The 27,792-nt window shown below is 38.8% G+C and overlaps 1 protein-coding gene across 2 annotated transcripts in view; it reads left to right on the top strand.

Moving 5' to 3' along the window:
* The window catches only part of LOC128491171 (organic cation/carnitine transporter 2-like), a 66,590-nt gene extending 44,875 nt beyond the window's left edge, over positions 1-21,715 (top strand). The window contains exons 7-10 of one of the 2 annotated variants that reach the window (XM_053463394.1): positions 13,361-13,575; positions 14,686-14,868; positions 15,177-15,312; positions 21,190-21,715. In XM_053463394.1, the coding sequence (XP_053319369.1) occupies positions 13,361-13,575; positions 14,686-14,868; positions 15,177-15,312; positions 21,190-21,280 (625 nt within the window). In that variant the 3' untranslated portion in view covers positions 21,281-21,715. The remainder of the gene's footprint in view (positions 1-13,360; positions 13,576-14,685; positions 14,869-15,176; positions 15,313-21,189) is intronic. The other variant, XM_053463395.1, reaches the window with a different exon arrangement.
* The last annotated feature ends 6,077 nt before the right edge of the window (positions 21,716-27,792 follow it).

Below are 27,792 nucleotides of genomic sequence, written 5' to 3'. Positions count from 1 at the left end.
GTAATCTTGCTCCTGTTTTGGATGTTTTTGAAGGCGGACAGTTAAATTTACCCCCATCAAACCATATATTTATGTATAATACAAAGTTTGTTGGAACTAGATGGTTCCCCTGGTGGTCATTAGATTATTTTTTTTTACTTTTTCAAGGGAAAGGCTGAACTGTGGGAACTTAGACGCATGTCTTTTCTTTCATATGTAACTATGTAACCCTTTTAAATTTTTTATATATTTTACTAATCACATTGTGAAAAGTAAGCCGGGCTCCATTGACTTGCATGGTTAAATGCAGTACCTGCAAACCTGTCACTGTTGGTTGCACTGTCAAGTGTTCTTATTTGAATTAAGACGTTACACATGTGCTCTGGGGTTTACATAAACACCTGCACGCAGCATGCAGGGAGATGCAAATTCTGCAGAATCCCCCATGCACTTGCAAAATGGACCATATAGCAATTTAAAGGGAACATGGAGCTATCATGTATTAAAATATGTATGGCTGGAGTTTCCTTTTAACGTTTAGAAAAATTACCTTTTTTTTTTTTTTTATAATCATTCTTTATTTTCTTATTATAAAAAGAACAAAATGACTGACAGAAGAATGTATACATCTGCATGTAGAATGCCTAAGAGAAAAATAACAATAATGGTAATCATAAAATAGTAACACGATGAGAATGAAAATGGACAATACAATCACAAAAGTGCTGCGACTTAGGGGGCTGAGATATGGACCCAACCCAGGGAACATATGTTGTTGTAGGGCTGCAACAACTAATCGATAAAATCGATAATAATCAGGAGGCATTCAGTGGCACCACTGTTGTGGTCGTGGCCTGTTTTATGCAAAATTATGCTAATATTTAAATACACAATTTAGACAAAACACATCTAACAATACAACAATAAATTTGATTCAGGAATACAGTTAAATTATTCAAAGACGAATACCAACAGATGTTATGATATATAATGATATACTTTATTAATACCTCTAGCGGTAAAAACAATATATCGAAAAAGGTTACCATAACAAAGTTACAGACAGTCAACAATTATATTCTAATAACATTGTAGTAACATATGTACTTAGCTTCAAAGAGTATCAGCATATCAAATGACTTCTTTGGTGTTTTGTTTCCAAAATGGCTCTAGATACCAGGATCATATAGAAGACTTTAAAGGATTCTTTCAGTAGTTGTTTTCTAATTCTTAGTTACAATACTAGGCACTAAACTAGTCCTAGCTTCTTGGCACTTAACTAGCCCAAGATGGAAGAGCAGCTTTCTATTTCATACTTTTTCTGCCATGCTGCTTCCTTCTTGTCCTTCCAGTCTCTTCTCCTCCCATCCTCCTTCTTCCTGGAGTTCCTGATATCCCATTGTTCCTGGCATAGCCCACATGGCTTTTCATGTAGGTAGCCATTATCTATAGTCTTAGATAAACAATAGATGTACACATCACTCACTCTCTAGTGCTACCTGGTGGTAGAGGTAAGGCACTTCTTAAACAATAGAACTAATTGGTATTGTAATGTATGCCACAGTTAGGGGAGTGGTTTATCCAAAGGGAGATACAGAAATTGCATCTGTGATGTGAATCACTAATAATGGATGACGCAATCCATGTCCACAACACACCACTTACCCCAGGACGGGCACAGCCGTCAGTACCGGTGATCTTCACCATCCGCAAGATGGTGGCCGCCCTGTAAAAAAAAAAATAAAAAAAAGTTGAAAAAGTTTGCTAGATGGTCTCCAGACCCTCTAGAGAACTCTGGCTCCACTTGCAGGTTTAATACAGGTACTGCATTCAACCATACAAGTCAATGGAGCCCAGCTTTCTAATCACTATGTGATTAGTAAAATATATATTTTTTAAATGGTAACATTTAAAAATTATTATGCATCAGAGTATCCAGTTCCAGCAAAAAATAAAAAATAAAAAAAATAATAAATAAAATAAAATTTATTATTATGAGCAAGTGCTAAAATTAGCGCTGTATATTCCCAAAAATCCTGACATGGAAAAATTTAAATAAAAGCATTTCAAATACCCAAGAGGTGTCTTACTTAAAAAATGAATGGTTTGATGGGGTAAATTGGAGTGGCCGGGCTCAAAGATAGGATATAGGCACAGACTGACCAAAATAGGGAAAAAAAGCGCACTTCCCAAATGTGGCCTTTTAACCCCAAATAGCAGTCAAACCCATGCATGGGTGGTATCACTGTACTCGAGAGATGTTGTTGAACACATATTAGGGTGTTGTTTGATAGTGACGTATACATGGAGCTATAAATGTAAAATAAAAAAAAAAACACCAAAAAAATACTACCACAAAGTGTGGCAAAGGCTGGTGGTAGAATCTCATGCATGGAGAGGGTTAAAATACTGGCATTTGAAATACCTTGGGTTGTCTAGTTTTCAAAAATACCGTATTGGCTCGAATATAGGCCGGACCCTAAAAGTTTGGTGCTTTTTTTAAAGAAAAAGTTTTGTAATAGATATGCTGCCACTCTGCCCCCCCCAAGATATGCTGCCACTCTGTAGCCCCCCCCCGACTTACCAGAGCAGACTCCCGGGAGTCTGCTCTGGTAAGTCGGGGGGGGGCGAGTGAAAACGCATCGTGCGGATGTTCACCGGCTGCAGCGATGCGCGTAACCAACCTCCGCTGCCGGCTCGTCTACATGATGTGCTTTGACAATCTCCCTTGCCTGGAATTCCCACGAGGGGAGTCCCGGCAAGGGAGATTGTTAAAGCACATCATGCAGACGCGCCGGCAGCGGAGGTTGTTTACGCGCGCATTGCCGCAGCCGGTGAATGTCTGCACGATGCGCTTGGACAACCTCCCGTGCCGGCACTCCCCGCTGCGGGGGGGGGGGTGTATATTAACCCTGCTGCCTGCCCGGAACTGCATGTCCCGGGCATCGGGAGCTGGACCCTGAATATAGGCCGCACCCCAACTTTAAAGACTTAAACTGGGGGGGGGAAGTGCGGCCTATATTTGCGCCAATATGGTATGATGGGGTCAATTGAATTAGCCGGCTTAAAAGATGGTCCTATTAGGACATGGGGGCAGAATGACCAGATGTAAAAGTTCCAAGTTATAAAATGTGCACTTCCTAAATGTGGCATTTTACCTCCCAAACAACCCGACAAACCCATGCATGGGGGGTATGACTGTACTTGGGAGATGTTGCTGAACACATATTGGGGTGTTGTTTGAAAGTGTCGTATACCAGGAGCTTTAAATCCATACCTGAAGAGCAATTTTAGCGATAAAAAAACAAAAAATAAATTACTACCACAAAGTTTGACAAAGACTGGTGGTAGAATTAGTGCATGGAACGAGTTAAAATTCTAGCATTTGAAATACCTTTTGGGTGTCTAGTTTAAAAAAAAATATATATATATATGATTTGATGTGGTAAATTGCGTTGGCCGGTTTCAAAGATACCCGAAATGGCACATGGGGGCAAGAATTACCAGATTTGGGAAAAAATGGTTTTGAAATAGCCAAATGTTACTTGTACTTAATGCTCCATAACGTGCAAAAAAAAACACAAAAATGTTGGGTATTTCTAAACTCAGGACAAATAGAATATATTTAGTAGGTTTTTTCATTAGCTTTTTTGGATGAGTAAAAGATTTTTTGGGTAAAAGTCAGAAAATGTGGGGTTTTTTTTTTACATTTTTCATCATATTTTTTTTTTTTTTTTTTTTCTAAAGAAAGCCCTTCTTGTCCTGAAAAAAAACATATAATTTGTGTGGGTTCACTAAATGAGTGATTAGAAAATTACATCTAAACACGAATACCGCAAAAGTGTTAAAACAGCCTCGGTCCCAATGGTACAAAAGGTAAAACACAGCCTGATCCTTCAGGGGTTAAGTATATGTGACCGAACCTTCCGTCACTGGGGCTTTTGGTGGGGACTGATGGGTAGCCTGCTGACAATGGACCCTGACATCAGAAGGGGTTCTGTTCTTGGAGAAGTGGGTACAGGGACCCACTTTTTACTGATTTTCCATATTATATGTTTTACCACATTTCCCACACAGCGACTCAGAACTGTAAGTGTGAGCTCCAATTAATGTAATTGTGTCTCATGTCATTCTGTCCTTCCCCCGGATATTGTGTTGCAGGATTTGATCTAATTCTTCCTTCTTTCCTGACATGGTAATTAGGTCATGTGATATTTGTCTGGCCCTTTTTTCTTACTTGTATATATAATTCTGTATTTGGTTTAAATAAGGTAGTTCCTGTTTTAACGCACTACGAGTCCTGTCTTGTTGTTGAGGTAAGCCTCGGTGCTGCCCTTGTCAGGGCGGTAGAGCGCTGTATTGCTATACTTTTCGTATATTACCGTGTCGCCGAGGTTCCTGAAGAGCTGTGTCCTCTGCTGTGATCACATATTGTCCTTTTCAGGACAATAGCCCCATGGTGTAGCCCAGATTCAGCTAGCCACAGTGGTAAAGCAGCCCCTTCTCTCTGCAATCCTGGCTCTGTCTGGCGGTGAAGGGGTTAATAGCTGGCGTCCCGGTGGCCATGGGGCGGAGGAAGCAACGTTCGGCGGGTGTACCCAGCTGGTGTATACCTAAATAGACGAAATCAGACTTTGTCCAAAGAAAAGTCAGTCTTTTTTTATCTGGTTCATTTGACGCTGTCCATATTAACGTCTAATAGTATATTTTTGTTTACATTCGTTTTTTAGTTAGAAACACGGCCCTGTGCATTGATTTCTTTCATAAGATAAATTAATGATTCCAGTGGGCTGGAAATCTCAATTAGAATATCATGGACATAAAGGTTGATCTTTAAATCATGATGTCTAGCGGGGAAACCTTAAATATTACAATTGTTTCTAATGCAAATAGCTAATGGCTTGACAGACATAATGAATATGAGTGGAGACAGACGACAACCCTGTCTGTAAGAAATTAAGGGTGCCTTTAAAATGGGATATTACATTTTATGCATAATGTTTTTGGGAAGATTTGGGTTTCTGTAAGGCGAGATTGCTGGCTTTACAATGTAAGGTCATTTGCACTACAAAGGGTTTGGAACAACACCTCCAACAGGGGTGGGATACCCCCAGAGGGGTTAGACACCCGAAGTAGAAGATGTATTAGATGTGTGTGTTTTCACATACTGGATCTCCTCCATAATTGGGTCATACAGGAAATCTCTGGAAAGAGGGGTCAGGTGAACCACTTTCTGGGAGGTAAAAGGAATTCTGGAATGATTAGTTAGGAGCTGCAATAGTCAAAAGAAAAGTCTAAGAAAAGAGAGCGCAGTGAACAGAAGTGCTGGGTTAGGAGACTCAGAACAAAGCTGCGCAAGATGGCGCTCGGGAGAAGCCTTGAGCTGAGAGGTTTCCCAAGAATGTGCTTAAGTATCCCTTTTGTTTTGTATTATCAAATGTTTTGTGTATGTTATATGTCTTATAACCTGTACCAGTGACCTAATTCAATCTAAATATACATTTTTCTATCTGGCTGATGGGTTCGAGTAGAGAGACATGATTGCCCTATGTATCCACCCCGTGACTCCGAGCCTCATCAATATTCCACTCATAAAATCCTAACTGACTCGGTCGAAAGCCTTCTCGGCATTAACCGACAGAGTTAAGAGTTCTTCTCTGCCAGGTCCACTTGATCATGATTTATAATAGTATCCAGTATATTTTTGAATCTATTAGCAATAATTGATGAAAATAACTTGACATCAACATTAATAAGCAAAATGGGCCTATAACTGTCTGTGGGATTTTTGCCTCGTTTCAGAATAGGGAGAATGTTAGCTCTGGTCATTTCGTTTGAGAATTTACCCTGAGAGACATAGAATTAAAATCTGGTGTCCAAAAGACTTTGCCCCCCCCCCCCGAGATATGCTGCCACTCTGTCCTCCTCCCCTGAGATATGCTGCCACTCTGTCCCCCCCTCGTGATATGCTGCCACTCTACTCCCCCCCCCCGACTTACCAGAGCAGACTCCCAGGTGTCTTGCGTGGGTGGCGGGGGACATCTACGTAATACACGTATATAACTCAGCGAAAGTGCCGGCCCCCGGAAGTTGTATACATTTATTGCGTAGATGTCCCCCGCCGGCCCCGCAAGACACTTGGGAGTCTGCTCTGCTAAGTCTTGGGGGCAGAGGTAAAACGCATCGTGCGGACGTTCACCGGCTGCGGCAATGTGAGCGTAAACAACCTCCGCTGCCGGCACGTCTGCACAATGTGCTTAAACAATCCCCCTTGCCGGGACTCCCCTTGTGGGAATTCCCGGCAAGGGACATTTTATTTTCTGAGACAAGTTGGTTATAAGAAATATAAAGCTCTGAAAGGCCCCTCCCTTGATCTCTTGATTTTACTCTTAAGTTTTATTAAGTAAGCTCTCACAACCTTTTTAAATGTCCACCAGTTATTTTATGGGGGTGTTTCCTTAGGTTTATTCTGTTTAAATAATACATTTATTAACTTTATTATAAAGAAAACGTGATATTTATTAATGTAAGGGAATCATGTAATTTCCAAGTGGTTCTGATGTTAGTAGTTATATTATTTTTAAACTCCGCCAATAGAATATTGTGGTCAGACCAAGTATTGTTCCTTATTTCTATGTTTTTAACCCTGCTTATAATTGTGGAAGAACATAAAATATAATCAATATATAATTAAGATAAATGCACTTTACAGAAATGAGTGAAATCTTTATCAAGCGAATGGTATACTTGCCAAGGAGTATATGTGTCAACCCCCTATTTAGGAAAAGAAATTTAAAAGATTTTAGTAGTGACAGTCTGTGGTGGGGGGGGACTCATGGTGGGTGTACCCGAACTCTGGGACTAATATGAAATAGGGGTACTAGCAGTTTCCCTATTACACATCCAGTTGTGTAAAAACATACCTATCAACCCTCTAATTATAAAGATAATTTAGTCAAATTACCTAGTAACAGCCTAGGAAAAATAAGGGATGAATACGGTCAAGGCTAGCTATCGGATAACTGGACACATAGGGTTAATGATCCCAGCCTTTTGGTCACTCACTTATGTTTAAATACCACAAAAACCCACACCAGACTGGTAATACGCTGCCACCACCAAGTTATGTTTTAATCTACAGTTTATGGACGCTTCGGTAACGCCCAGTACCACACTAAACCAATCAAAAATGTATAAAAAGGTAGAGTTCAGTTTAGGGCTGCAACAACTAATCGATAAAATCGATAATAGTCGATAATGAAAATCGTTGCCAACAAATTTCATTATCGATTAGTTGAATCGATTTTTATCGATTATAAAATGAGGGTTTTTTCAGAGCAAACACTCTGAAAAATACCCCTCATTATATAATCTGTTTAGTCTGAATCACAGCAGCAGCTCCTACTTACCAGTCCCTCCCTGTAATCACTGTGACAACTGGCCCCGCCCCTTCTCCCAGAAGGCCAGAACCACATGGCTGTGACACTCATCTAACTGTAAGTATAACATTAATATTTGGGCTACTGAAAGTTAGGGGAGGTGGGGGTTAATTTAGGGGCAGTTATGGTTAATGGGGTGTTTAGGGGCAGCTATAGTTAATAGGTTGTTTAGGGTTAATTTAGGGGCAGCTATGGTTAATGGTGTGTTTAGGGTTAATTTAGGAGCAGCTGTGGTTAATGGGGTGTTTGGGGTTAATTTGAGGCAGTTTTGGTTAATGGTATGTTTAGGGTTAATTTAGGGGCTGTTGTGGTTGATGGGGTCTTTAGGGTTAATTTAGGGGATGCTGCGGTTGATGGGGTGTTTAGGGTTAATTTAGGAGCAGTTATGGTTAATGGGGTGTTTAGGGTTAATTTAATGATGAGGACTGAGGGTTAATGTAATTAATTCAATAAAGTTAACTTAAGGCACAGTTAGAGGTAAAGGGGGGGCAAACTAAGGGGAATCTAAATCCTGGGGGCAGTGAAGATTAACCCAGTACTTATTTATAAATGTATGGTCTGTGACTCTATGAGGGGACTATGAGATATCGGGGGGGTGTAAGGCATATCTGGGGAGGACGGAGTGACAAATCTGGGGGTATAATTCATATACAGTATATAAGGCATATGTGGGGAGGGCTGTGTGGCATGTCTGGGGAGGACAGAGTGGTGTATCAGGGTGTATAAGGCAGGTCTGGGGCCACAGTGGCATATGTGGGGAGGGCAGCATGGCATGTTTGGGGAGGATGGAGTGGTGTATCAGGGGGTATAAGGTGTATCAGGCACAGTGGCATATGTGGGAGGCAGCGTGGAGTGGCATATGTGGGAGGCAGCGTGGAGTGGCGTATGTGGGAGGCAGCGTGGAGTGGAATATGTGCGAGGCTGCGTGGCATGTCTGGGCTCAAACGTGCATAAATTGGGGGGGCTGGTTGGGAAATAAATACAATAAATGCATTTTATCGAAGTTTTTTTTATTATGCTGTTTGTATTTAATATAATTTGTTTATTACATTATTTTAAATTTTTTTCAGCCAACTAATCGATTATGAAAATAATCGTTAGTTGCAGCCCTAGTTCAGCTAGAGCCCAGAGACTGAAACTGGGTTAATATAGTTTAATCTGATGTTTAATCTGATGAATGTCACAGTGCTTATGTACAAAAATATGAACAAAGGTGATAATTTAGAGAGACAATATATAATACAGTTTGTAAAAATAAAACAAGAAGAAACTCAGAAAAACCTGATTATACAAAACCAATTTAGGTCATCTGCGGGAACCTCAATGTCCTTGTTGAATTTGAGGATTTTCAGTGATGTTCCAAATCCATAGAAAGTTTCAGGAGAGATTCTAAGAGAAGTTCTCACAGGGGTTCTTGGAGAGGTTCACTGATTTTCCAAAAAAGTCAATTTTATCCCCTGGTGAGATGTTCTGCCCCTCCAGTGTCAGAGAGATGTCCCAGGCCGAGGCCTTAGTATCACACACACCCATATACTCTTACCATACATCTGTTAAGATTGATAGATCTCATTGTGTCCTTAAGATGATCCAAACCCAGCATAGAAGACCATCACCCTAAATTCCATACCATAGGGGAGGCACCACCAATGGTCACTGAGGCAGAACCTGAATTCCCTATTTCACAGTGTATATCGTGTATATACATATCAACCCACTATTTCTAGAAAAAAATGGTAAAATTACACAGTAGCAATCTGACCAAAAAAAAAAATCTTTTACTCATCCAAAAAAGCTAATGAAAAAACCTACTAAATATATTCTACTATTTGTCCTGAGTTTAGAAATACCCAATGTTTTTATGTTTTTTTGCTTTTTTCTGTACGTTATGGAGCATTAAGTACAAGTAGCGTTTTGCTATTTCAAAACCATTTTTTCCCAAATCTGGTAATTCTTCCCCCCATGTGCCATTTCGGGTATCTTTGAAGCCGGCCAATGCAATTTACCCCATCAAATCATATATTTTTGAAAACTAGACACCCCAAGGTATTTCAAATGCTACAATTTTAACTCTTGCCATGCACTAATTCTACCATCAGCCTTTGTCAAACTTTGTGGTAGTAATTTATTTTGTGTTTTTTATCACTAAAATTGCTCTTCAGGTATGGATTTACAGCTCCTGGTATACATCACTTTCAAACAACACCCCAATATGTGTTCAGCAACATCTCCCGAGTACAGTCATACCCCTCATGCATGGGTTTGTTGGGTTGTTTGGGAGGTAAAACGCCACATTTAGGAAGTGCACGTTTTTTAACTTGGAACTTTTACATCTGGTCATTCTGCCCCCATGTCCTAATAGGACCATCTTTGAAGCCGGCTAATTCAATTTACCCCATCAAACCATATATTTTTGAAAACTAGACACCCCAAGGTATTTCAAATGCTAGTATTTTAACCCTTTCCATGCATGAGATTCTACCACCAGCCTTTGTGTTAGTATTTTTTTGGTATTTTTTTTTACACAAATTGTACTTTGGGTATACATTTATAGCTCCAGGTATACGTATCAAACAACACCCTAATATGTGTTCAACAACATCTCTCGAGTACAGTGATACCACCCATGCATGGGTTTGACTGCTGTTTGGGGTTAAAAGGCCACATTTGAGAAGTGCGCTTTTTTTTCCCTATTTTGGTCAGTCTGTGCCTATGCCCTATCTTTGAGCCTGGCCACTACATTTTACCTCATAAAACCATATATTTTTGAAAACTAGACACCCCAAGGTACTTAAAATGGTAGTATTTAACCCTTTCCATGCATCAGATTCTACCACCAGCCTTTGCCACACTTTGTGGTAGTATTTTTTTTGTATTTTTTTCACACAAATTGTACTTTGGGTATAAATTTATAGCTCTAGGTATACGTCACTATCAAACAACACCCTAATATGTGTTCAGGAACATCTCCCGAGTTCAGTCATACCCCACATGTATGGGTTTGTCTGGTGTTTGGGGTTAAAATGCCACATTTTGGAAGTGCGCTTTTTTCCCCCCCATTTCAGTCAGTCTGTGTCTATGCCCTATCTTTGAGCCCGGCCACTCCAATTTACCCCATCAAACCATTCATTTTTTTAAATTAGACACCCCTTGGGTATTTGAAATGCTTTTATTTAAATTTTTCCATGTCAGGATTTTTGGGAAGATACAGCGCTAATTTTAGCACTTGCTCATAATAATAAACTTTATTTTTTTATTTTATTTATTTTACTCTTTTTGGACTTTTTTTTTACATTTTGCTGGAACTGGATAGTTCCTCTAAAGCATAATAATTTTTAAATGTTACCATTTTTTAAGCTTTTTATTTTTTTCCTTTTTTTTTAATATATATATATATTTTTTAATATTTTACTAATCACATAGTGATTAGAAAGCTGGGCTCCTTTGACTTGTATGGTTGAATGCAGTACCTGTATTCAACCTGCAAGTGGAGCCAGAGTTTTCTAGAGGGTCTGGAGACCATCTAGCCAACTTTTAAAACTTTATTATTCTTTTTCCCGGGCCGCCGCCATCTTGCGGATGGCGAAGACAGCGTGCGGCTGTGACCGCTCTCCGGAGCGGTCACAGCCCACCCAGAGGTAAGTGTTTGGTGTCGCTGGATGCCTCCTGATCGAGGCATTCCAGCGACACCATTGACGTTTAGGAGGTGATCGTTGATAAACGCTTTTAAAACGGGCGTCCGTCGCCATACAATGTATGGCTGCTGTTGACGCCCCGGAGAGGGGCCAGACATGGCCCATCATGCCGATCTCGGTGTTGCTGAATGCCTCGACATCGAGGCATTACAGCAACACCGTTTAAGCTTAGAAAGTGATCGTTGATCACTTTCTAAGCTTGTTTAAGTCTCATGACGTGTCAGGCACGTCATAGGTCGTTAAGTGACCGTTTTGCATGACGTGCCTGACCCGGCAATGGACGTTAAGGGGTTAAGTTTTTTTTTTTTTTTTATTTCCTTAGTTTTGTCCAACGAGGGAGAGAACAATTCTGACACAGATCCCGCTTGTTTTACTTTTTTATCCCTTTTAATGTGATCTTTTTAGAGAATTATTGTTCTGCTTTCTTTTAGTGGCCATTTTTAAAGGGAGCACATTGACAGTGTGTTTATGTGTGTGTGTGTGTGTGTGTGTATATATATTTTATTTATTTATTATAGATTTTTTCGTGTACCTACCTGGCTTCCCTCTGACTTTGCTGCTGCTGTTGCTAAACGGCCTTTTGGATTCCTCGTATACTGACCTTGGCTACCCTATTGACTCCGTTGCTTTCTCGTGTACTGTACCTCGGCTTGTGTCCTGACTCTGCGTGGGCCTTATCGGCTAAGTGCCTTATCCTGTTTTCCTGCGTACTGAGCTCAGTTGTATCCCTCATCAGCCCCTTCTGACATGTATATAGGCTAAATGTGCAATCGTTGGAACATAAGCAGCATAGCTTATTATGGAAAAATGCCACACAAATTGCAGAGGAGCTTATAAAAAAATCCCAGCCAGGTCTTCTTGTACTATAAATGCAAAGACTATTTAAAAAAAAAAAAAAAAAAAAAAAATAGTGTGCATATCGAAGTAGGGATAATGGAGTCATTATTAACCACCTTTTGGTCTGCTTGGTAACACATATGCTGTATATAGATGAAAAGTTGGATAATTAGGCACCTAGAGGATTAAATAAATCAAAAACAAATCAACTACTTAGCTGGTAGTTGTAAGAGCAGTGCATCCACTTTCGTGTCAGCAGATCTCCACAGGCGTAGAATACCTAGTTATAAGAGACTTGAGAAGACGTAGGCATTATTAGACCTTGCCCTTCTTCCTCCCGGCCTAAGCGGCGTCTGCAGGGCAGTATTCCAACATAACGACCCCAAACACACCTACAAGATGACCACTGCCTTGGTAAAGAAGCTGAGAGTGAAGGTGATGGACTGGCCAAGCATGTCTCCAGACCTAAACCCTATTGAGCATCTGTTAGGCATCCTCAAACGGAAGGTAGGGGAGCGCAAGGTCTCCAACATCCACCAGCTCCGTGATGCTGTCATGGAGGAGTGGAAGAGAACTCCAGTGGCAACCTGTGAAGCTCCGGTGAACTCCATACTCAAGAGGGTTAAGGCAGTGCTGGAAAATAATGGTGGCCACATAAAATATTGACACTTTGGGCCCAATTTGGACATTTCCACTTAGGGGTGTACTCCCTTTTATTGCCAAGGTTTACACATTAATGGCTGTGTGTTATATTTGAGGGGACTGTTACACAGTATAAATATTTAAAAAAATTTGAGGGATGTACTCACATTTGTGATATACAGTATATAGGTGAAACTAAATGATGGTTTATAATTATTTCAAAAGAAATGAGCTGAAAAAACATATTATGTGTGTGGATACACTAAATGAGTAAGTGGGCTATCACAGTTGAATAAAGACGTAACAAAAGCACAAAAACTGCCCTGGTCATTTAGTGCACACGTAAAAAAAACCTGAAGGATAAATATCTACCATATCTGCCTGTGTTTGTATACGTTTCATAATACCAAGAACATAGCAGAATACAGTAGGTTTAATTGAAATAACCCAGCTTCTATTTTTCTTTTCAAATTAAAACATTGGTCCTGTGCCAACCTTATAGTCTAATATCAGTTTTTCAAGGATAGCTTAATCAAGACGGGTGATTGTGGTGACTGCATTTTGCTTTCTAAACAGATTTCATAACTTAATCATCAGATGGATTATATTTCTGGTTTAGAGGTGAGTTGGCATTACAACCAACAAAACATAAATAAAGATTCAGTGTGCATATAGCTTGTGTCTGTTAAATTAGATTTCCCCACAGCAGAAGCTGATGCATATATGTTATCTTGTACCTAACTGTGCACTTTTTTTTCAATTCTTTTACAGGTTGATAATTTCTATTGGATATTTTGGCGTTTCGCTAAATACCCCAAACTTACATGGTGACCCATTTCTAAACTGTTTTCTCTTGGCTGCCATTGAGGTCCCGTCATACATTATTGCCTGGCTGCTGCTGAAGAACGTAGCCCGAAGATACTCCATGAGCTCTACTTTGCTGCTTGGTGGAATTGTACTTCTTTTGATGCAGCTGGTGCCTCAAGGTTGGTTACTTTTTTCTTTGTTATAGAATTTACACAGTTGCTGTTTGATATATTTTTTTTATTTTTTTTATTTTTTTTCAATTAGATAAAAAAATGCAAATGTTTCATTTGTTTAAAATAATTTAATGAACAAACTGGATGTTAAAACAAACAGCAGAATAAAAAATTTAACGTGTGTCATTGTACACTAATCTCTATCACAATGGCTCCTGAGATGTGTGCAAACCTGGTGGCCAACTACAAGAAGCGTCTGACCACTGTGATTGCCAACAAGAATTTTGCCACCAAGTACCAAGTCATGTTTTGCAAAGGAGTCAAATCCTTATTTTACTAAGTAAAATGGTAATCAATTTAAAGCTTAATTGAAATGCGTTATTCCGGGTTTTTTTGTTGTAGTTCTGTCTCTCACTGCTCAAATAAACCTACCATTAAAATTAGACTGATCGTGTCTTTGACAGTGGGCAAACGTACAAAATCACCAGGGGATCAAATAATTTTTTCCTTCATTGTACCCTCTTATATGCCACTGATATACCACTCTGCCCCTCCCCACCCAATACGCCAATCTGCCCCTCGTGCTCCTGACTCCATGGTGTCTTAATGGGGACAGCCGGTGAACATCTGCGCGATGCGTGTAGACAACCTTTGCTGCTACCCCGCACTTTCACTGGAGCTTCTATGATGGAGCATCAGAAGGCCATGTGACGCCAGTTCTTCGTCATAGAAGCCCCAGCAGAAGTGCTGGCAGCAGCCTAAATTGGGACATTGTTTATCAGTGACACCTACTGTGTAGAAAGAAATTCAATCAAAATTGCAAAAAATATATTTATTTTGGTATAGTTTTATGAATTTCTATGGTTTCAAACAATCAAAAAAAATATATGTATGATTTGTGTGGATACATCGAACTCAGGAGAAGGGGGATCTTGATTAAACCAACATATGGTAAAGGTAACTGCAAGAAGTTCTGGTATTGAAAAAATACAAAAAACTGTACTGGCATTTGAAATAGAACTTTTGAAATGTTTGAACTGTATTGAGATGTATACATTTATACCACAAGCAAACACAAACATTTTATTCACTGAACTTTTTTTTGTATATTGATAGATCTTCAAATCCTGTCTACTGTTATGGTGATGATAGGAAAGTTTGGAGTTACAGCGGCATTTTCCATGGCATATGTTTACACTGCTGAGCTTTACCCTACAGTGATCAGGAACATGGGAGTGGGAGTAGGGTCAATGTCTTCCCGTGTTGGTAGTGTCGTCTCACCATATTTTGTCTACCTTGGTATGTTCTCTGAGGAACCCAGCTCTAAATGGGAAGTTTGTGGCGAGGGTGCCAATTAATTTATTTTTGTGCAAAGTTGTTGGTCTACAGCTGTCTTCAGTTTTTCATTTCCCCATCAAATATAAAGCTGGCACTTTAACTCACTTTAATAAAACTTAATGGCAATAAGAGTAATTATATTATCCGATATCTATTAACGGTTAATTTTAAGTACTTGTTATCTATCATAGGTGGCGTAAGATTTCATAAATGCTCAAAATGGCATATAAAAATGAAATGCTCAGTATTATCCTGTTTCTTTTCAATAGGTGCTTATAATCGTATACTGCCTTATATCCTTATGGGGAGTCTGACTGCTATTATGGGCATCCTGGTTTTGTTGTTCCCAGAAACTAGAGGGCAACCTCTGCCTGAAACCATTGACCAGACACAGAGCATCAAAGGGTAACATTTCACATATTCACTGCTGCTAATCACAAATTGGATATTAGACATGTGATTTATCAAGCTTTGTTGATCCATCAAATATTGGTCAAACAAATAGGGGCAAAAGCCTAGTTTTGCTTGCCATTTTCTATTGTGCCTTTTCTGTCTTGTGCACCTTGAAATGTTCTCAATTATATTGTGTGGAAATCCTTAACCCCTTAACGACAAAGCCTGTACATGTACGGGCTGCTGTTAAACATTTGCAGCATCACAAGTGAGGCTGGCTGTGGATCTGGGGAGGCCGCCGCAGCACCGATCATCAAAGATCGCGGCGGCTGTGCCAGGCTAAAATAGCTTAGGAAGCGATCAGAATCAATTCCTAAGCATAAACAGTGTTGCTGACATGCCACGATATTGAAGCATGTAGCAACACAACCCCCCTACCCCAACATGTGAATGGTGGCAACATCATTTACAAGATGGCGTCAAAAATAGACCCTCTTGAGAACTCTCGAGCTCCTCCTGCAGGTTGAATGCAAGGTCAATGGAGCCCAGCTCACTAATCAGTGAGATTAGTAAAAAAAAAAATATGGTAACGTAAAAATTCTCCACTGTTACCATACCAATAAAATAAACAAAAATATGTTTTTTTACGAGCAAGTCCTACAATTTACTCTATATCTTCACAAAAATTCCCACATGGAGAGAGTTAAAATATTGACATTATAAATGCCCATAGGGTGCCTAGTTTTAAAAAATGTATGATTTGATGGGGTAAATGGAATTGGCGGTTTCAAAGATGTCCCAAATATGGGACGTGGGCACAGACTGACCAGATGTCTACATGGGAAAAAAATACACACCTCACAAAGGTGGCCTTTTACCTCCCAGATAACCCAACAAGCATGTGGGGTATCACTGCGCTCAGGAGATGTTACTGAACATATATTGGGGTGTTTGACACGGACATATGCCAGGAGCTGTAAATTCATACCTGAAGTACAATGTATGTGAAAAAAAAATACTACCATAAAGTTTGACAAAGGCTGGTGGTAAAATTAGTGCATGGAAATGGTTAAAATACCAGCATTTCAAATACTTTGGGGTGGCTAGTTTTCAAAAATATTTGGTTTGATGGGGAAAATTGTATTGGCCGGCTCCAAAGATACCCGAAATAGGGTATGTGGGCAGACTTTTTGACAAGTCAAAATTCCAATTTGAAAAATGCATACCTCTCAAAAGGGGGCTTTAGTCCCTGAACAACCTAACAAACCCATGCATGTGGGGTATCACCGCTCAGGAGATGTTGCGGAACACATATTGGGGTATTGTTTGGCAGTGACATATACCAGGTGCGGTAAATTTATACCTGGAGTACATGTGTGAAAAAAATACACCATATAGGTTGACAAAGGCTGATGGTAGAACTAGTGCATGGAAATGGTTAAAATACCAGCATTTCAAATACCTTGGGTTGTCTAGTTTTTAAAAATATATGGTTGTATGGGGTAAATTGCATTGGTCAGCTTCAAAGATACCCGAAATAGCACATGGGGCAGAATGACCAGCTTTGGGGAAAAAATGGTTTCGAAGTAGCAAAATGCTACTGGTACTTATTGCCCCATAATGTGCAGAATAAAGCAAAAAAAAAATTGGGTATTTCTAAACTCAGGACAAATAGTAGAATCTATTTAGCAGGTTTTTTCATTAATTTTTGCAGGTGAGTAAGTTTTTTTACCAAAAGATAACCATATTTTATCTTTTTTTTTTATAGTAAATTAGACAATATGATACAAATAATGGTATCTAAAGAAAGCCCTGTTTGTCCTGGAAAAAAAACAATATATATTGTGTGGGAGCATGAAATGAGGAAGAAAATCACAGCTAAACAGCAAAACTGAAAAATGTTAAGAGCCATTGTCCCAAAATGTAAGAAACAGTCTTATCATTAATGGGGTTAATATTGATATGAGCTACCTTTACCTCATATACTTTTACACATGGTTAATGTTTTCATTAAGTGTACAGTGTCCAAATTATTCTAAGGTTCTATTTACCTTCCAAGAGGGTTAAGTCCACCAGGAGGATAGAGACAGTAAAGCAAACATTATACCTTCTGTTACCTTGGATGTCCCTGGCATCTCTACTATAGAAGAATGCATATTAAAGTACTCAGTGAGTACTTTAACCCCTTTGTGACAACGAATGATTTTATTTTTTGTACCCTACATGACCGTGGCTGTTTTAAAATTTCTGCGGTGCTTTTGTTTAGCTGTAATTTTCTTCTTTCTTATTTACTGTACAGGTGATATATTGTTTTTATTTTCAGGACAAGAAGGGATTTCTTTAGATTCCATTATTTTGATCCTATCCTATAATTTTACTATATATAAAAAAAATTTATGGTGAAATCTTACTTTTACTTGAAAAATCTTTTACTCATCTACAAAACCTAATGAGAAAAAAAGCTAAATAAATTCTAATATTCTGAGTTTAAAAATACAGTATTTCACAAAAGTGAGTACACCCCTCATATTTTTGTAAATATTTATTTATATATATTTTTGTATATATATTATTTCTTTTTATATTTCTTGCTAAAAAAAAGCTGAGGGTAAAGGTGATGGACTGGCCAAGCATGTGTCCAGACCTAAACCCTATTGAGCATCTGTGGGGCATCCTGAAACGGAAGGTGGGGGAGCGCAAGGTCTCCAACATCCACCAGCTCCGTGATGTTGTCATGGAGGAGTGGAATAGGACTCTAGTGGCAACCTGTGAAGCTCTGGTGAACTCCATGCCCAAGTGCTGTAAAATAATGGTGGCCACATAAAATATTGACACTTTGGGCCAAATTTGGACATTTCAACTTAGGGGTGTACTCACTTTTGTTGCCAAGGTTTAGACATTAACCCCTTCAGGACCGGGATTTTGATACTAAGGTGGTGCTAAAAGAGCAGAGACTTTTTTGTGTTTATGCTATCTCTTTCTTCAACTGTAATTTCTCTCATCAATTAATGCAACCACACAAATCATGTATTGGTTTTTTCAGCACAAGTAGGACTTTCATTTGAAACCATATTAAGGTGGGTAGTACATTGTTTTGTTTGAAATAAAAAGCGGGGAAAAGAAATAAAACGCATTTTTTTACAGTTTTGTATACATAAAAATTGTACACACATTGAACCAATGGGAAAAGATTATCCAAAATATATTCATTAACTTGTCCTGATTTGGAAACCACCTAATATGGCCAGGATTGTCATCTATTTTGACCATTATAGGGCAAATATTGCAAGGCATGCATCATGTTTTTAAAATGTAATTACTGCAATAGTTGTCACAGATACTGATTATCCCCCCAAAATTATATTTTTATGAGCAGTAGATGAGTCAAGGTGTTCAACTAGGGTCATTTTGACACTTTTCAAACAGGGATTTTATCGCCAATTGCTACCAAATTTTGAGGTATTTTTATATTTTTTTGTTTTTTTTGCATATGTTGCTATAGATTTCATATTATATTTTGTATAGAATATGTGCAACTGCAGAGAAAAACACCAACATCCCCCAGTTCCAACAACGCCTCACATGCATGGTTCATGCATTTTTTGAAGAAGCTATGAGGGCAAAACTGGAACATGCGCATTTTAGTTTTCAAATTTGGAATTTTCAGAAATCTGTTTACTGGGCCCATATCCCATTTGGGACATTTTGGAAGCCCCCCACTGTAAATTAGCCCATAAAAGTATTTGTTTATTTAAAGTAGACAAGTCAAGGTGCTCAACTAGGGTAATTTTGACAGTTTTCAGGCTTGTTGGTGACAAGTTTAGGCCACTGACAAAACGGGAATTAACCCCTAAAATACCGCAATCGCGGCATTGAAGGGGTTAACGCTGCACTGTTGCTCTCATAGAGCGATCAGACAGCAGGGGGATGTTGTGTCAGGTCCACACACTTGTGTGGGAGACCCAATTAACATTAAACCCCCTTTCCTGAAGCTGCCTGTGGCAGTTGAAAACGTGATTGCAATCACGTTTTCAGCCTACAGAATCACTCTGTGGGAGTGATCAGAGGCTCGGAGTGGCTGTGCTGGTCTGCCCAGACTCCTGGTCAGACAGCAGCCAGCAGCTCCCCCGCCATCACCACGATTGTGGCGATGTGGGGGTGGTTTTTGGGGATGACATACTTGGTACGTCCTGGTCTGGTGGTGACGTGACCAGGAAGTACCAGGTACATCCCGGTACGGAAGGGGTTAATGGCTGTGTGTTGAATTGTTGTAAAGGGACAGCAAATTTACACTATTACACAGGCTGTACACTCACTACTCTACATTGTCATTTCTTCAGTGTTCTCACATGAAAAGATATAATAAAATATTTACAGAAATGTGAGGGGTGTGAGATACTGTACCTAATGTTTTTGTTTTTTTCTTTTTCTTCTTATAGTACAAGTACAAGTAGCAAAACAAAATTATATTTTTAAACCCTTTTTTTTTTTCTAATATGGTCATACTTCCCCCGTGTCCTATTTGGGACATCCTTGAAGCCGGACATTTCTTTTTACTTCCATCAAACCATATAAGTTTGAATACTAGATATTCCAGAGTATTTCAAATGCTGATACTTTCTCTTTCTATGCACTTCTACCATCAGCCTTAGTCAAACTTTGTATGAATTTACAGCTCCTAGTATATGTCACTGTCAAACAATACCCAACATGTGTTCAGCAACATGTCCTGAGTACAGTGAATACGCCCATGTATGGGTTTGTTGGGTTTTTCTGTTGATAATAGGCCACATTTGTGACATGGGTAGTTCATTTTCTCCCTTGGCATTTTGAAGGGTTGAAAACTCTGCCCCTTTGTCCTATTTGGGCGATCTTGGAAGCAGGACAATTCAATTTGCCCCATTAAATCTTATATTTTTTTAAACTAGACATCCCTGTGTATTTCAAATACCAGTATTTTAATGCTTTACATGTACTAATTCTAGCAGAAGCCTTTGTCAAACTTCGTGGTAGTAATGTTTATACACACACACACTCGAGGTATTAATTTACAGCTCTTGCTATGTGCCACTGTCAAAGCATACCCCAATATGTGTTCAGCAACATCTCCCAAATACAGTGATACCCCAACACATTGGGTTTGTCGGGTTTATTGGGGGGTAAAACGGGACACAGGTGTGCTTGTTTGGGAATTTTAACATCTGGTCAGTTTGTGCCCATGTCCTGTTTTTGGGACTAATTTGAATCCAGCCAATTTTTGATTTATCCCATCAAATCATCTTTTTTTAAAACTAGACACCCCATGGGTGTTTTTAATGCCAGTATTTTAGCTTATTTTAACTTTAAATTCATCATTAAGGGGAGAATTTTGGTGATGATATAGCGCTAATTTAAAGACTTGCTCCTAAATAATGAGATCGTGACATCAGTAGGCAATTATTTTTTACATGTTACCAAGTTTTAATTTTTTTGTATTTTTAAATATTTTCCTTTTTTAAAAACAAAAATGTTAATTTTTATTTCACTTTTTTAATTGGCACTGCCATCTTGCAGGGGGCAAAATCTCTCGCAGTGGCGCTTGTCAGCGTGTCCTGGGGTGGGTTTTCAGTACTGTTTAAGCTCTCTTAAATCGGGTGATTTGGGGGAGGGGCCACATGGGGCCACTGCTGCAGATTTCAGTGTTGCTGAATGCCTCAATGTCAAGGCATTACAGCAACACTGTTTGGGAGAAGAAAGGGATGGTACACCTTTTTAAAGTCATGACGTGGCAGGCTCATCAATTGACGTCAAGGGGTTATTATGCGTTCTTCCAAACGGGAAAAAAAATAAACACTTACCTGACACAGATTTCTTAGTCTTGTAATTCTGTTTTTGTTTTTTGTGCTCTAGGCTGTGCTTTAAAAGAAATGTTTCTCCTAAGACCCACGTGCACAAGAAAGAAAATAAAAATGGACCTGTATTAATGTCCTCAAGGTTATAACATATCTGATCTCGCAACATGCTGACTTTGGCTTATGTGTTTGGGCATGTCCTTGATGTTACTTTGTGCATACACAGAACACAAACACTTCAACATTCCGAAATAATGGATAGATAGATGCAAAAAAGACTTGCAAAAGTGTAACTCTGATGTAACATCTGCAGAGACTTATCTGGTTCATGGTCCCTCCTGTACTTAATTCTGACTTTAGTCAAAATTGACACAGTAACAGATGATAAATGTATGTTTTTAAGTTACATTGATTTTTGCACTATAAATGTATTTTTCTTTGATCTATAACTTTTTTTTTAATACAGTAAGTTAACTGGAGCAGAAATGTTAAATATTTTACAAAAAAGGATGTAGCATCAAACTACATCTTTAAATTAATTTCACCATAATAAAAAGACAACTTTCTTATAGGTCTTCATCTTCTTGAAATCTAACTTTTTTTCTAACATTTTGTTTTTCTGTCGGGTATTTGTTGTAACTTCCTTCTTTCCTAGGTAAAGATTCATTTACAATGCCTTGGTTCTTCTTAAAATACATAAGATACAATGTTTGACCAAAAATTGCATTTGTTACTGTCAAACTTCAATTGCTGAAGTTGCCTAAAATATTAAAATATTGTAATGTAATCTCATTCTGTGTAATAGAGTTTTGACCCATGCATGTCATATTAGAGGAAAGAAGAGAAAGAAAGCATGCGACATTTAAATATGAAATGTGATTGCACAAACTTTGTAGACTATTATTTATGTTTTTTTTTGTTTTTTTATTTCGGTATTTTGCCAATGTGATTTTCACTCGATATGTTTCGGGCACTGATATTTTGGTGCATCCCTAATTGAAACACTCATGGGATAGCCGTAAGGTGCTTCTGGGCTTCTACATATGCCAAAACGGGGATGTTGCACTAAATCGAATATGTTCACGTATGGGTTCTAGAAAGGTTGGTAGGCTGTCTTCAAGGGGTGTGCTTTTGAGGAAATGCGCTGAAAAATACCCCTCGTCTCCAATAGGTCTGATTATGAAACTAAGATCCAGATAAAAAAAAGACAGCACTAAAATAAATATAAATTATTTTAATAAATACAAACAAAACAGATACACAATCAAATCCAATATAATAAGAACACAAATGGTATATACCGTATTTGCTCGATTTTTAAGACGAGGTTTTTTTTCAGAGCAAATGCTAGTCTTCTTATCAGAGCTCAAATAGACTACAAGACTAAGATCCAGATCCCCCCGCAGAGCTGCAGGGGACCCGGACCCTCCCTCTTCGGCAGCTGGTGGAGGTCTGTGCCGATGTCCCTCATAGAAGCCCGGGCAGAAGTGACGGCAGCAGCAGAGGCTGTCTGTGCGCAGTGCACAGACCTCCACCGGCTGTCATTACGACGCACCAAGGAATCTGAAGCAAGAGGAGAAGTCTAGGGAAGCACTAGTAAGTCGGGGGAGGGTAAGAATGGCATTTCTGGGGGTCAGAGTGGCATATAAGGGGGTATAAGGTATATCTGGGGGGCAGGTTGGCAAATAAAAGTAAATAAAAAAAAAAATGCATTTCTCAATCATAGTTTTTATTAAATATAAAAATAGTTTACATGTGAATTAACATTTACTAATTTTTTTTTTTTTTTTTTTTTTTTTTAGGGTAGTCTTATATTCAAGATTTTTCTTTTTTTCCTAAATTAATAATCAAATTTTGGGGAGTCGTCTTATAATCAGGGTCGTCTTATAATCGAGCAAATATGGTAATATAATATAATATATACATATATCTTAAATACAAATAATATACCAAATATCAAAATACAGATACACCCCTCAAATTTTTGTAAATATTTTATTATATCTTTTCATGTGACAACACTGAAGAAATGACACTCTGCTACAATGTAAAGTAGTGAGTGTACAGCCTGTTCAACAGTGTACATTTGCTGTCCTTTCAAATATAACGCAACACACAGCCATTAATGTCTAAACCTTGGCAACAAAAGGAAGTACACCCCTAAGTGGAAATGGCCAAAGTGGCAATATTTTGCGTGGCCACCATTATTATTATTATTATTATTAGTAGTATTTTTCAGCACTGCCTTTACCATCAGCTTCTTTAGCAAGGCAGCAGTCCTCTTGGAGGTGTGTTATGTTGGAATAATGCCCTGCTGCCTAGTCTCCGAAGGGAGGGGATTATTCTCTGCTTCAGTATGTCACAGTACACTATGGCATTCATGGTTCCCTCAATGAACTGTAGCTCCTCAGTGCCTGCAGACCATGACACTCCCACCACCATGCTTGGCTGTAGGCAAGACACACTTGTCTTTGTACTCCTCACCTGGTTGCCGCCACACACTTTTGACGCCATCTGAACCAAATAAGTTTATCTTGGTCTCGTCGGACCACAGGATATGGTTCCAGTAATCCATATCCTTAGTCTGCTTGTCTTCAGATAACTGTGTGCAGGCTTTCTTGTGCATCATCTCTAGAAGAGGCTTCCTTCTGAGACGATAGCCATGCAGATAGATCCAAAGTTGGGGCGCAATGACATGGAAGGGGAAAAAATGTAAATAGCGTAATATAGTCAAGTAAAACAATGAATATGTAGAGGTGTAAGTACCACTCACAAATAAAGTAGAAATATCAAGCTCATCTGATGATTCTTTGGAAAAATCTTCAAACTTGAGGGAGACGGTAGATGGAGGCAGGGCACTAAATTCATATTGTCTGGATGTGTATCTATGTCTCCGTTTAGCTCGCTCGAGTGTTCTTTATAGTGGGCTAAAGAGTTTCCCGGATCATCCATGGGCAAAAGGATAAATAAATAAATAAAGGTTATAAATGTATTTGTGTAAATGTCTTAATTCAAGTTTTTTTTAATTAAAAGTGAATAAAGGTGAAGGTATTATTTATGTGAGCTTGAGATTCTTATTTAAACTGAAAAGAACTGTATGAAGGTGTATTCTAAATTTTTCATAAGAGAAGTTAATAATTTTAATATTTTTTTATAAGGTAAATTTACTATTTTTTAATATTTTTATTTCTAATCCCATTACATGATAAATATGAAGGGAGATTCTTAGGTTATTATTGAGAATGGAGAAAAAAAATTCTAAATATAAAGAAAAAATAGAGGGGAAAAAATTAATTAAAAAGGTGAATGAAATTGTCACTCAGAGTTACACCACTTTATCTAACTAGGGCTAAGAGCACAGTATTTTTGTCTCAACATAGATGGGAGTGCCGTGTATAAATAGATGACGTTAATGGTATTCAGTGTATGAAATCTCTAATCTCATATTCTTTACCTGTGTTTGTACATTTAACATTGGTGATTTTCTTTTTTTTGTAAACTGTATGTTTTGCAAAGCTTACATCTACCCAGAATCCTGGAGTTTTTTGGGGCAGAAATTGATGTTCAGGTTCTTTTTTAATTCTCGGGAGGGCACAGGTTTTCAGTTTTCCTATAGATAATATTTGGCTGATTAGGTAAATGTTCTCTTAATATATTATCTTGTTTGAGGATAGGCCAGCATTTAGTACGGGCTTTTTTAATTGCAAAGGCACTGTGATTATATTTGGTTAAAAATGAAAAATTGAAGTTGTTGTTCCGGGATTTTGCACCATTTAGGAAATCATCCTGTTTTAGTTTGTTTATAGATCCTAAACTATTATCTCACAGTTCCTGGGGATAATTCTTATCTGTGAATTTGGATAGTATGGATTGGCTCTGGCTAAGGAAATCTTTTTCTTCCGTGCAGTTTCTCCGTATGCGTGCTACTTGGATGATGGCAACTGGAGTACTCGATAAAACCATTCCCATCTGTTGGCTTGAAAAAGGTTCTGGAGCATATTTGTTCTTCACGGGTGTATAGGGTCAAATCTAAGAAGTTTTTCTTTCTAGTCAATACATGAAGTGAACTGTAAATTGTGTTGCTTTTGATTCGCATAAGTGAGGAATTGATTGAGGTTATCGGTAGTCCCATTCCAGATGATCAAGATGTCATCAATATAGCAGTTTTAAAAGACATTTTTTACTTTCTTTACCGGACTGTGCCGTGGACTCAAAGGACATTAAATCTACTATATACGGTTATTGCCGTTTGCGCTTAACCCAATTGTAAGTGCAATGCAACGTCCTATATATTCCATGATCAGAGTTACTATCGCTATTGTGGTTTGTTTTATAATTTTTTTGAGTTTTAAGAAGATATTAAAGAGATTTTTCCAAAGAATCATCAGATGGGCTTGATATTTGGTACTTACACCACTACATATTCATTGTTTTACTTGACTATATTACACTATTTTAATTTTTTTCCATTCCATGTCATTGCGGCGGCTCAACTTTGGATCTACTCGTATTGTTGCACTCTGAGGATCACTCTGAGTGATATTTGGGCGGTCGAAGACACTGGGAAGTATCATATTTTATAGCACTTCTGTACACGTGTTGGTGGGGATCTGGGTGCTTTCTGACAATAGCCATGCAGACCAGTTTGATGTAGTGTGCAGTGTATGGTCTGAGCACTGACAGGCTGACCCCCTACCCCTTCAACCTCTGCAGCAATGCTCGCAGCACTCATATGTCTATATTTTTTAATTGCAAAGGCACTGTGATTATATTTGGTTAAAAATGAAAAATTGAAGTTGTTGTTCCGGGATTTTGCACCATTTAGGAAATCATCCTGTTTTAGTTTGTTTATAGATCCTAAACTATTATCTCACAGTTCCTGGGGATAATTCTTATCTGTGAATTTGGATAGTATGGATTGGCTCTGGCTAAGGAAATCTTTTTCTTCCGTGCAGTTTCTCCGTATGCGTGCTACTTGGATGATGGCAACTGGAGTACTCGATAAAACCATTCCCATCTGTTGGCTTGAAAAAGGTTCTGGAGCATATTTGTTCTTCACGGGTGTATAGGGTCAAATCTAAGAAGTTTTTCTTTCTAGTCAATACATGAAGTGAACTGTAAATTGTGTTGCTTTTGATTCGCATAAGTGAGGAATTGATTGAGGTTATCGGTAGTCCCATTCCAGATGATCAAGATGTCATCAATATAGCAGTTTTAAAAGACATTTTTTACTTTCTTTACCGGACTGTGCCGTGGACTCAAAGGACATTAAATCTACTATATACGGTTATTGCCGTTTGCGCTTAACCCAATTGTAAGTGCAATGCAACGTCCTATATATTCCATGATCAGAGTTACTATCGCTATTGTGGTTTGTTTTATAATTTTTTTGAGTTTTAAGAAGATATTAAAGAGATTTTTCCAAAGAATCATCAGATGGGCTTGATATTTGGTACTTACACCACTACATATTCATTGTTTTACTTGACTATATTACACTATTTTAATTTTTTTCCATTCCATGTCATTGCGGCGGCTCAACTTTGGATCTACTCGTATTGTTGCACTCTGAGGATCACTCTGAGTGATATTTGGGCGGTCGAAGACACTGGGAAGTATCATATTTTATAGCACTTCTGTACACGTGTTGGTGGGGATCTGGGTGCTTTCTGACAATAGCCATGCAGACCAGTTTGATGTAGTGTGCAGTGTATGGTCTGAGCACCGACAGGCTGACCCCCTACCCCTTCAACCTCTGCAGCAATGCTCGCAGCACTCATATGTCTATTTCCCCAAAGACAACCTCTGGATATGACGCTGAGCACGTGCACTCAACTTCTTTGGTCGACCATGGCGAGGCCTGTTCTGAGTGGAACCTGTGCTGTGAAACCGCTGTATGGTCTTGCCCACAGTGCTGCAGCTCAGTTTCAGGCCTTGGCAATCTTCTTATAGCCTAGGCCATCTTCATGTAGAGCAACAATTCTTGTGTTCAGATCCTCAGAGAGCTCTTTGCCGTGAGGTGCCATGTTATATTTTCCAGTCACCAGTATGAGAGAGTGTGAGAGCGATAACACCACCTGCTTCCCATTCAGACCTTGTAACACTAATGAGTCAACTGACACCGTTGAGCGGAAATTTGGACATTTCTACTTAAGGATGTACTTACTTTTGTTGCCAAGGTTCAGTGGCGTCTCCAGCTTTAATATTTAGGGAGGGACAGGGACCAAAGTAGGGGGGCCAATTATAAAACGCTACATATACATTCTGTATGTATGTATGTATATATATTGGGACTGAAACAACTAATCGATAATAATCGATAATGAAAATCGTTGACAACGATTTTCATTATGGATTAGTCGAATTGATTTTATAAAGTTTTTTTTTTTCAGAGCAAAAAACTGGAAAAACTCCTCTCCTTATATAATCCGACCTCAAACAGAGATCGGATTATAACACTAGAATCCAGATCCCCCGCAACGCTGCAGGGGACCTGGATTCCCCTTACTGTCACCCAGTGGGTGTCAGTGTGATGTGCACAGACAACTTCCGTCTCTTCCCTCCACTTCCGATGCAGCGGCAGCATCACATGATGTAGAAGCCCCAGCGGAAGTGAAGGGGAGTGCAGACCCCCACCGGCTGACAGAGAATCGAGGTCTCC

This window comes from Spea bombifrons, chromosome 4 (genome assembly GCF_027358695.1).
Source record: "Spea bombifrons isolate aSpeBom1 chromosome 4, aSpeBom1.2.pri, whole genome shotgun sequence".
Classification (NCBI taxonomy): Eukaryota; Metazoa; Chordata; class Amphibia; order Anura; family Pelobatidae; genus Spea; species Spea bombifrons.
Note: the sequence above shows the minus strand (reverse complement) of the source record. Positions and strands in the feature narration are given on the sequence as shown.